At 50.5% G+C, this 11998-nt stretch overlaps 1 protein-coding gene across 1 annotated transcript; it reads left to right on the top strand.

Moving 5' to 3' along the window:
• Positions 1-3884: 3884 nt before the first annotated feature.
• Positions 3885-10756, top strand: myoc (myocilin). The gene is made up of 5 exons (XM_088926950.1): positions 3885-4685; positions 7329-7397; positions 7735-7860; positions 8464-8969; positions 9170-10756. The coding sequence occupies exons 1-5, from the start codon at positions 4196-4198 to the stop codon at positions 9455-9457; spliced, it is 1479 nt and encodes a 492-aa protein (XP_088783076.1). The 5' UTR covers positions 3885-4195; the 3' UTR covers positions 9458-10756.
• The last annotated feature ends 1242 nt before the right edge of the window (positions 10757-11998 follow it).

The following is an 11998-nucleotide window of genomic DNA, read 5'->3' as shown; positions in this document are numbered from 1 at the left end:
CAGCGGTATACTGTAAGTCCTACCTCAGGCCGTAGTGACAGCTCCACAAAAACAAGCCTATGAGGCAAGTGTCAGGGAACAAGAGGGCAAGCAGGACCAAAAAGTGATTACTGCAGGACCTGGGCTCTGACCCACAGCAGTGCACTCAGGGAAATGGTGACAAAGAGGAAGGAGCTGGCAGACAGAGGGGAGGTTGGAGAGACAAAGACAGAGGGAAAATGCAGGGAAGGAAGAAGGTAAGGGTCCAGGAGATATTTTATGCAGAAAAACAGATGAAGAGAAAATAACATGAAGACTCAGGCGAGGAGTGGGCGTCTCTTGAGCTGACTCGCTCTGCACTGGGCAGGCAGAGACCGCAGCTCCTCATTCCCACAAGGGGGCAGTACTAAACTGTCCCCCTACCCAGAGGGGATACACACAAACCCCAAGTGCAGGAATGTGCAGAGAGGAGACGTCCTGTACTATTAATAAGTGGAATCTTGAGACCTGAATTTGTCACTGTATGTACTGCCCTCTCTGTGTCCAGCACTTCCAAACACAGTGGAGCCACTGGGGTCCAGGACTGTCACCCAGCGACACGGCGGGTTCATCAGTGATGAGAAGACGGACAGCAATGGCTCAAGCAGCGTCTACAGTGGGCTGCACGCAGAATTCATTTAATGCTGCTGAACGAACAGTACAAACTATCAAAAATGCCCTCCTAAGAGGTCATAAAGAGGTCTTAAGAGTTTTGTCACAGCAGTGGAATTGAAGGACTTCAAGAAAAACAGGACAGAACTGAAGAGAGGAGGAAGATGAAGAACAGAATGGGTCCCAGCAGGCTCAGCGTGGTCGGAAGAGGAGAAGTGTGGACGAGGGAAACAGGCCAAGTCAGAGTGACTCCGGGGAGAAAGGCGCTAGGCTTCAGCCCCTGTTCCAGCACGCTGCCAAAGAGCTGGCTCTCTCTGCCCAGTAACAGGACACTCCTTCAGCTGCCCCTCTGGGCATACCTTCCCCAAACTGGAAATCCAATCCCCAGCTCCCCACGGCGGGCATATTCCAGAATTCCTGAGAGCTCCCGTCCCCGAACACTGGCGCCCTGACATTCCTGTGCAGTTCTGGGCAGAGCAGTCCGAAAGATCCCTCTGGTGCTTGGGGGAAAAAAAGGCAACAAGAGACATTAGTCAGTCAGCCACTGCACAGCGCAACACCTCCCTGAGCACACGCCATGCCACAGTGCAGGTTAGCAGGTGCTGAAGGGAAGTGGTGATGTGATGTAATCCCCTGCACTTCTCCACACGTGTAACAGATTAGGATTATTTGAACTAGTAGCTATTTGGAATGAACTACATTTGCATTTTGAACTTGAACTTGAACTTGAACTTGAACTTGAACTTTATTGCCATATGTAACCGGTACTGGTACAATGGAATTCTTACTTACAGAAAGTCTCTCGATTGTAAAAAACAAGACAAAGTGCAAACAGTGCATCAAGACAATGTACAAACAAACAATAGACAATGTGCAAGTAAACATGTAGACAGTTTGAATGTAAACAATACAGACGTGTAAACAATGACTGGAGATGTGCAATAGATAAGAAATCATAAAGAGGTAGATGGTGATGGTGTAGGTGAGGTCCGAGGGGGATGGCTAAATGTGTTCGCCAGTCTCACTGCTTTTGGATAGAAGCTATTGAAGAATCTAGTGGTAAGTGTCCGTATGCTCTTATATCTCTTGCCTGAGGGCAGTGGGGTGAAGAGCTCATGCCCGGGGTGGTGACTGTCCTCTGTGATGGCCAGAATTCTACCACGGCAGCGGTCCTCATAGAGCTGTTTAATCTCGGTGAGACCGCAGCCAATGATCTTCTGGGCCATATTGAAAAACAAAAGATCATTACAACTAGACTTAGACACTGTTTGGTGTACCCATCAAGTTAAATTAGCTTCAGACGTGAAAAGAGGCATTGAAAAGGTGTGTTGGACCTACAGATGAACATTTTTCATACCAATAAAGAATGCGTTTCCTTCATTTCGTCCACCACAGACCTGCATCAAAGACAAAGACAACAGCCTTTGTCACGAACAGTACAGCATTTTAGAGCTCGTTCTGATGAAATTCAAACAAATCCTGCTTTGGGTCTGTTATAAAAAAATGATCAGCAACGCACTTGGGGGGTAAAGAAAATCAACACGTTTAATCTCAGCACAAGGTCTGCTCCGACATGCAGCCAAGTTCTTTTCCAACCCATTAAGCACATACAGTAAATCAGGCTATGATCTTACTGACATTAAAATTCAATCCGATCTGAAACTTTTAACAACATGGTTCTGTTTATGCAAAGCTGTCTGTAAACAATACCTTGTTTACAGCACCCTTGGATTTATAGTTAAGGGTCTGTCAAGAGTGAATATTCAAGACACCCAGCCTGTCAACACAACACGGGGCTGGAAGGGAATGAATTGGAATCGGAGAATATTCTTCACTTCGCAGACATGATGCAATAAAGGAAACGTAAATGTTTTAATTTGGTTTGAAATCAATTTCAAGTTAATCTGCTGTAGATGATGTGTTTCTTTAGTTTAACTGTCTGTCTGAGGCAGAAAGGCCTTTCAGATTTCAAAAGGCCTGAGTTCTCAGGGCTGACTTTTCACAACACAACAAAAAGATCTGTGGCAGAATCGGTGTTCGTTTTCCTATAAAAATGCAATTCTGTCACCGCCTCAGGCAATGACTTGAGAGTTCCCTGGGTCTGTCGCCACAACGTAAAGCATATTCCATGAGTCAGTAACTTACTGTGTGTAAAAAGGTTTTTCTACTTATTGCTTCTACCGAGTTTCTACCTTTGTCTGCTCCCCAAACATACTGTACCTCAGTCAAGCCTCCTCTTGGACATCTACACAAAGAACAGAAAAAAGGGTTCTCATAGCGCCTTGCCTCCAGCCCTGAAATGATCTCTAAATGTTACTCTAGAGCAGTGCAGTTTAAGAAAGACTTTTTTTTCTATACTGCAATTCTTGCTACATACATAGGCTTTCTGTCTGCCTTTTTTTACTTTTGCGCTGGTTGTTGGTTATTCAACCAAGCTCTGTATCATCCATCATTTTTATGTGTGAGTTTTAGGAAGAGCAGTGGTCCGAGCACTGAGCCTTGTGGGACTCCACTTTATTCCCCGTCCAGCCCAGAAATGTCTTCTCTCTGTCCTACCTTGGGGCCAGATTGGAGTCCATCTGCGCTGTGCACCATTAATTGAAGGACGAGTCTCATGGTGAACCTTGTCAAAGGTTTTCGAACTATCCAGATACACAATGTCATGATTGCTACTAGATTTCTTCAAAGAAGCCAAAAAAGTACAAATTGTAATCTACTTCTCTCTATATATAACCCTTGGTAACTGTTCCCAGTAATGAGCTTTAGCATTTAATGCAGTTTGCTCGTTTAGCTGGACGGGCAATATTCACCTGGGTCAGTACTTTCTTATATTACCATGCACAGCAATGCATTGAATTGAGTTGTTTAGGCTATTATATTAGCAATCCATCAATCTTCAGCAATTACTGCAACTAGTACAGTTTATAAACTAGCGATAGGAAAAATGGAATAGGTTTCAACATTTTGATTTAACCAAAATAACTAAGGAATATACAGTTAAAGGTATGGTGTGGATGCATCCCCTTTTTCCTTCAAAAATGCATGAACTGATGTGCATGAAATGACACTGGATACTCAGACACAATAACCCTCACAACATACACAGAGAGAAACACTGTCGCTTTAAGAGCTCCCAAACACTGCTCTGGAATGTTCTTGTCACTCGGCAATCCCAAAACACAGCATCCCGCCTCCCTCCTTCGCCCTCACCGTCCCGCCCTCCCAGATGTATAAATATCTCCTGATCTGCCTGCGAGCGCTCAGAGTGTCTGGAGCTAAGACAGGTCAGGACAGATCAGGGATAACTCCAGTGCGCCACAGAGGGAGAGAGACAAGGCAGAGAGAGGCAGGGGAAACGGGGAGGAGTGTGGAGTCAGGTGCAGAGACAGGGCGCTGAACTCTCAGTGACTGCCTCGCATCTCTGCGCACCCGAGCTCCCACGTTGCAGAAAGCTCGGTGAAGAAGAGCAGGACAAGGGCAGGAAGAGAGGAGAGAGGGAGCGAGGCAGAGCGAGGCAGAGGCGCAGGGCAGGAGACGGGCAGAGCAGGCGGGCCCTGTGTCGAGCATGTGGCTGCCGGTGGCCGTGTGTCTGTCCTGCCTGCTGTGGGGCGGGGGGCTGGCGCAGAGCAGCGCGACGCTGCGGAGGGCTAACGACCAAAACGGGCGCTGCCACTACACCTTCACCGTGCCCAGCCCCGCCGAGGGCACCTGCCCTTCCCTCCCCGGCCAGGAGGCGGCGCCGCAGCGCCAGGAGCTGGACGGGCTGAAGACGCGGCTGGCACTGCTGGAGGCGCTGGCGAGCCGCTGGGCAGGGGGCAGCGAGGAGGGGGCCCGGGGGCAGCAGCAGCAGGGGCAGAGGGGGCTGCAGGCGGCGTACAGCCAGGCGCTGCAGGAGAAGAGGGAGCTGCAGAGAGCCAGGGATAGGCTGGACAGGCAGGTGCAGGAGCTGCAGCGGGCGCTGGACACGCTGAGGAGGGAGAACGAGAAGCTGCGAGCCGGAGAGTGCGCCCCCCCGGCCGCCACGCTGCAGGACAGCGGCCAGAGACCCCCCAGCGGTGAGTACGGAGAGAGTCGAGCAGCCGGGGCAGAAAGGGAAATAAAGCAGCACAGAGGCAAACGGGCAGGGATAGAGGGGAAGAGGGGAAAAAGTGATTCTCGTGTGCGAGAGGCTGTGCTCTTCACTGACGGCAGTGTGACAGCTCATGCAGGTGCTGCTCTCGCGTCCCCAGAGCTCACACTCACCCCCTCTGTCTCGGAGGTCTCGTACTGTGGACATGGGCGTCATTCCCTCACCACGTGCAATGTTCTGGATCCTTGCCCGCTCGGATGTTAATAAAAAGGTTCCGAGACTGTTGCCCTGCATTGCCAAGTGTCGTCCCTGAACAGGCAGGATAGGCGTCCCGTCCGCGTTGGCAGGTCTGGGGGTGGTGGAAGGGCGCAGTGGTCGTGATGGCTTTGAGCAAGTCAAGTGCAGATTCGAACCCAAGCCTGGCGGATGCGAGACTCGGGGTAGAGCCGATTGTCCCTACGGCAAGGCTGGTGGGTCTGCTGGAGTCCCTCTCGCTGACCAGCCCTGACGTCCCTGGCCAGTCGCAGCTCCAGCTCCCCGCTGTGGTTTCTGCAGGTCTGAGGAGGGCACATCTTAGGTCCCGGAGGACAGTGACAGATTGAGAATGACCAGGGAGGGGAGCTGGACTAGCAGCCAGAGAACAGCACACATCTGATGTCAGGAATAAGAAACTGAATTTCCTCCAATTATTCTGGAGAGCTTGTTTTGGATAAATCTTCTTCTTATCACCTCATAGATGTTGTAAAGGGGTTATTTTGGGGATCATTAGGAATGCGAAGGACACAAACTGTATGGATTCTGGAAGATTGTCCAGCCTCATCCTATATCTGTCTACAGTTCCTCATGGTATCAGTACGGCGCCCGTTCTAATGCAAGAAACAAGAGCACTAATGAGGATGCGGCTTAACGGTCAGGTTAGACTGGGATACAGACGGAGCCAGCGTAGTGCAGAGAGCTCAGTGCTGAGTTTAGCCAGAGCTGCAGCTGAGCAGAGTGCAATGTGGGATTGAAACAGACAGACCACGGTACTGATCTGCAAACAGTCTTGCGGCAAACAGAATCCTGGAACTCATTCATTCAGACAAACTGCTGCCAGCACTGAGGGAGCTTTTATACTTCCAGTGGGATATGCAGTAGTAAACTGTGCATAACTCCAGATCCAGTCATAGTGGATGTTTGCCATCTTGAAACATTGATTGGAAATGCCGTCTGCATTGCGTTGAAGTTCAAAAGACCCAGATCATGAACCTGTCATCATGAAACGGATGTAATCTTTTCAGGGACCTGGGGTTTCCCTTCAGGCAGAATGCAGCTGTTAGTCACGGAGCGCAGACCCTCCCAGGCCAGAGGGAGGAGGATGGGCAGCTGACGGTCAAGGCAGGGGAGGGTAGAGATCAGTCCATAGAACCATTAACCCAGGGAGGTCATGCTGTGCTCCAGACACTAAGGCTGTAAAAGAGGTCAGAGAGGTTGGGAGAGGCCAAGGATGTCCTGTGTTTAAGGGGTCAGGAAGCAGGAAATAGATACCAGGGCCCTTGTCAAGTGAAAACACAACTTGCCAGGGCAACAAAGGCCATATGCCAGATGGTTAGCATCAAGGTCCGCAGCGCTGCTCCAGATGCCCCAGTGGCCATCCTGTTCGATACAATCCCGAACAGGACCGCCTTGAGCACGCACATGGAGCTTAGCTGCAGTTTTATAAGAATTGGGTTTAATCACTGATTTCTCCATCATTTGTCAGTGTCAAACTTTAATCTGCGGCTAAACGTTACCAACTGACTGCGAGTCAAGACAAAGCACCCTCCCTCCAGAGGCCTGGCTGATATTTCCAACTTCAAAAAGGCTGAAGCATTCAGTAATTACATTAATAGAACCTAGGGCCAGCTACAACTCGAAATGTTTTCCAAAACAACGCGCTTTTGCAAATGTTGCTTCTGTGCACAAGCGCCAGACATGTGACAAATTACAAAAATGAAATCTGCACATGCAAGTATTTTAGTCATTAACTCGTCGTGTGCATTTTCTTCAGTTGTTGGGCAAGTGGTTTTTAGCAGGTGTCAGATCCTTGACCTCAGCTGCACGCACGCCGTGTAGTTCTGGGTGGCGCTGTCATTGTAAACACGCCCAGCTGTGGGAACACTCGCACTGCCTCCTGGGGTTTGAGCCCAGTCTGGCTCAGAGAAGCGGGACAACATTGCCACCTGGGAGCTGCAATGGCTCACTACATTGGAGGGGGGTGGGGGGGGGTTCAGTCTGCCAGTCTCCAAAGCAGCTGGGAAAGCTGTTCAGTAGGAGACCCAGCACCCCCCCCACCTTAGGTGTATGTTTCCTCTTGGAGCATTCCTGCCTTTCAGCCAGAGTAGCAGGCATGCTTGAGCTACAGCATGAAGGAGGGGCTTCATCCTCATCTTCTCAATCGAGATGAGCTCCAGCATTTATTTGCATTAAATATTTTTCACAAGGGCTCCAGGTCTGTGTCAGCAGTTCTATGTTTGCACAGTTGGGTCAGTGACTTAATCAGAGCATCATTGCAGTGGAGCCAGTGTTGGGAGGGGGTTACTCTGCATGAGCCCCGTACTTGGTTTCTCCCCCTGCATCTGTAACAATTCTCCTCTCTCTCTCTCCACAGGATCTAACCTAATGTCCAGCCTGGTGGCCCAGCCCACAGGATCATCCGAATCCCCCAGTGGGGCGAGAGGTACTGGACCCTGCATTCACACAGGGCAAGAGCTCTTTCAGTCCGGCTCTGTACAGACTGCTGCATCACTGCCATGCACAGGCTAACATCCGTTATACACGCCAGCATCTCTACAGAGAAGTCACAGGCCACTCCTGCTCCAGGAAACACCCGAAACAGCTCTCTGGCTTCAGCCAGCCTCCTGAAAGCTGGAACTCTGCCCGTTTCCATCACAGCGAGGGAAGTGGGGTAGTTAGTCTGACGCAGTCTGCTCTTGTCCATCGTCGTTTCACAATCTGCCTCCCCCTTGCATGTGAGGGCATCTCTGTATAACTGTCTCTCTCTCTCTGTGTTTCAGACCCCGCCTGGCACATCAGCGTGCCAGGGTACCAGGAATTCAAGGCAGAGGTGACAGAGGTGCCTGCGTCTCGACTCCTCCCAGCAGGCTCAGGGCCAGGCCCTGCCCCTGCTGAAGGCGACACAGGTATGGCGCTGCCAGCCCCTGCCCACACGCAGCGGGGCCACAGAATAACTCTCCCTGTGCACAGCAACACCATTGATATCAGTTTAGGATTAAGTCTAGGACTAAACATTTAAAGATCGACGCCCCACCTAATGCTAATTTAAAATAATATAGCGGAAAAGAACTATATATTCATTTACATTAAGATATACAAGCTGCAGGCTGCAGTGCAGCAGCCCACAATGGCCCAGTACTGTCGTGCACTGGGATTCTAGGCTGATAGCCGTTCCTGCAAAGCCACACGCTACAGCTCCCCCACAGATCCAAAACCCTCCTGAAGCAGCTGCTCCATCAGAAACGAGAGCAGTAGGGAGCTCACAGACCCTCCTCCACATCTTCCTCCCCATGATCCTGGGAATTTCTGGAGAACCGTGAATACCCCTCCTGATTTCCCTGGGCGGTCTCTCGCCAGGGCGTCTGGAAGGGTTTGTGTAACCTGTTTGCTCCCCATGCTCTTCATGCCACGAGACTGTCTAGCTGTGCATGGGTTTGCCCCGACGCCGCCGCCTCCTCCTCCTCCTGTTCCGCCAGTACTTCCTTCTCCCCCCCCGCCTTCCTCCGCAGGCTGCGGCGAGCTCGTCTGGGTGGGAGAGCCGAAGACCCACCGCAAGGCCGACAGCATCGCGGGCAAGTACGGCGTGTGGATGAAGGACCCCTTCCCCGTGGCCCCCTACGGCCCGGAGACCGTGTGGCGCGTCGACACGGTGGGCAGCGAGGTGCGCCAGCTGTTCGGCTACGAGGACGAGGAGCAGCTGGCGCGGGGCTTCCCCACCAAGGTGCTGCTGCTGCCGGAGCCGGTGGAGAGCACGGGCGCCGCGCTGTACCGCGGCTCGCTCTACTACCAGCGCCGCCGGAGCCGCACGCTGCTGCGCTACGACCTGGCCACCGAGAGCGTGGCTGCGCGCCGCGAGCTGCCGCACGCCGGCTTCCACGGCCAGTACCCCTACTCCTGGGGCGGCTACACCGACATCGACCTGGCGGCAGACGAGAAGGGCCTCTGGGCGATATACAGCACCAGCAAGGCCAGGGGCGCCATCGTCATCTCCCGGCTGGACCCCAACACTCTGGAGGTGCGTAGCCAACCTCACCCCGAGGTTATCTCCAGTGAGCTCAGCAAGCAGAACATCAGCTAACACGCAAGGAGATACTGTCCCGATCCTGATAAAGGCCAACTGCTGACACAGAGCAGAAGCTTTCAAGCCACATGGTCTTGCACAGGAACAAGGGAAGCTCCAGAGGGCTGAATCAACCTCTTTCTGTTCCCTTCCAGGTGCAGAGAAGCTGGGAAACCAACATCCACAAGCAGTCGGTGGCCAACGCCTTCATGATCTGCGGCACGCTCTACACCATCAACAGCTACACCTCCCCCGACACCACCATCAACTACAGCTTCAACACAGAGAGCGGCCTGAGCAAGCCCGTGGCTGTGCCCTTCCGGAACCGCTACCGCTACAACAGCATGGTGGACTACAACCCCACCAGCAGAAAGCTGTACGCCTGGGACAACTTCCACATGGTCAGCTACGAGGTGCGGCTGGAGAGCAGGCAGGGCCACTGAGCTACACACAGGGATGCTCCAACGTACGCCATCCGACACACCACATGAGAAACCACATGCCAGGGGATGGCCACGCATGCACACACACCTTGCGTCCCGTCACACGTCACACAAGACCACGCCACACTCCTCCCACCTTCAGGCATCTCCTCCATCTGCAGATTTCTAGTTCAGAGCCTCCATTACAGACTCCGAGCTGCTCTCGCCCTCCCTGGACAGGCTTTATCAGATTACTACCAGATTTATCAACTCTTCCCATCTCCATGGCACAAGCAGGGTCAGAGAAACTGGCAGCGATGACCAGACTGCCAGCCGAGATGAGGGCCATTGGTTTCGAGAAAGAGCAGGAGCAGGTGACGAGTGGGAGATGGGCCATGCTCGCAGGCCGTGCATTTCAGATTAATTATTTTTCTATGATGTTCGTTTGTCTGTTGTGTGAGTGTTTAGCATACTTTGATGGGATGGGGTGGGGGAAGAAAGAGAGAGGAAAGGGGTCCGGGTTTAAAAAAAACGGCGAGGCGTAGCGAGTTAACTGCATGAATGCTTGGAACTGACAAATGGCTGTCAGATACAAGACTCTTCTAATCAGACAAATTTAACAGGACAGTAGCCTTGCAGTCTAACTCAGTGTAAAAAATGGTCAGTCCCCCCCAACACACAGTCCATTTGGCTTCAGGAAGTACAAATAATATGTACACCTGGACAAGTGGATATATACATGCATCATCCATAGGTTTTTTGACAACTAAACATGATACATCCTATTATTCAAGTTTGCAGAATCTCGCTATTCACAATGATAGTATCTTGCTAGCAGCCTCATTGTCAAATCTGTCCTGATCAGTCTGTGCTGCCAAGTGTGGAGCGTGATTTCAAAAACTATTTGCTCATGTGAAGCAATGCACTGAATCTATAAACGATGTACAGCTGCTTGCAAGAAAACACTTCAATTAGTATTTGAAGATAATTTTTCCTTGAACTGACTTAAATGTGTTAAGCTGCTCTGAATAACACCATGAAACTCAAGCAAACCGTAAAGGTTAAACTTGTGTTTTTTTTTAACCAACTACTGCTCACTTCAGCCAAGCAGTGCTGACAATCCTCCTGGTCACTCACAATCCTTCTCCTTCAAACTCTGCCCCCACCACTGCTGACAGGAGCAACTCCACTAGTGTTGACACCCGTTCTACAAGGCGGTATCAAGACTTGCTTTTTCCTGCGTGTCTTAATTTAATACTGAATTATGTATAGATTTATATGCTGTAAAAGGAAAAATAAAGAGTATGCATACTCATCCAATCCCTCGTTGCATACTTGTTTTATTCTAGACAATCCCAAGGACTGCCAGCAGTCTAGGACTGTTCTTTTATGTTTGTACTTGCACATTTTTCTTTATGCACTCCTGAATCAGGATTGGCAAAGGTTAACCAACAGGATTGCAATTAGTTGTCACTGTGACACCTGACCCAGGGGTCCGGGCAACTCCTTAATAGACTCCACCTTGACTGCTCACCACACAGCACAGCAGACTGAAAGAGCAACCTGTTTCTCCTCTGATACGGGTGTCTGGCACACCTACAGTCTCACTTTTGTGTGCCAATAAATAATATATCCAAGCTCACTTATTCTGAGTAAGCCCCTTTACTGGTTAATTCCAGCAGTGTACAGCTGTTTCCAGTCAGGTTCTCCGATTCTACTTTCTTTAAGCTCACAATTCAACTGTGTGATTAAAAGGACTGGGTCAATCAACCCTTTACTCTCAACTGCAGACCAGTACTCAAACAGATAGTAAAAAGGTTTCACATGCCCAAGAGAGTCAAATACATTCCTTCACAGAGAGAGGCCGACACTGAGCATAACCGAGGCAAAACGACACAAAAAGGAGAAGCTTCCCCCAACACCGTGGAACTGCCCATTTTCCACAACACACTTTGGCACCCATTATATGAAACGCCAACCTTCTCTGTCACTCCCGCTGTAAATGTTTTGTAGTCTTACCCAACACAGAGAATCCTAGGATGAGGCCTCCCTCTAGTGGTGAACTCAGAAAGGACATTTTCTTTAGCTTAGGATTTTCTGCCTTTTTGCACTGGTTGCTTCTTTACCCCCTCTCTGGATCACAAGCTTTTCAGGTTTTTCACAAAACCGAGATCTCCGGAATGACAAAGCTTTTGCTTACAAGCATCATACTTTTGTTGGAAAGATCAATGATTTAATAACGCAGAGGAAAAACTTGCATGTTTCCTCCTTTACAACTACTTAAGAGTTGTAGAGACAACTCTACTACACATTACTCCTGTCCTGGAGTCCTTGCACTGGCTTCTGGTCAAATCCCATGTGGACTTTAAAATCCTCTTGCTCACCTATAAGGCTCTGCATGGCTTGGCACCTCAGTACCTGTCTGAGCTATCATCGCCCTACTCCCCACCTCGCAACCTTCGCTCTTCTAATTCTGCTCTCCTTACTGTCCCCCAAGCCCGTCTACATTGTATGGGTGACGGGGCCTTCTCCTGTTCTGCCCCCAAGCTCTGGAACTCTCTG

The sequence above is a fragment of the Atractosteus spatula genome, chromosome 11, assembly GCF_055471065.1.
Source record: "Atractosteus spatula isolate fAtrSpa1 chromosome 11, fAtrSpa1.hap1, whole genome shotgun sequence".
Lineage (NCBI taxonomy): Eukaryota > Metazoa > Chordata > Actinopteri > Semionotiformes > Lepisosteidae > Atractosteus > Atractosteus spatula.
The sequence above is the reverse complement of the archived record's forward strand: the minus strand, read 5'-3'. Positions and strand labels throughout refer to the sequence as shown.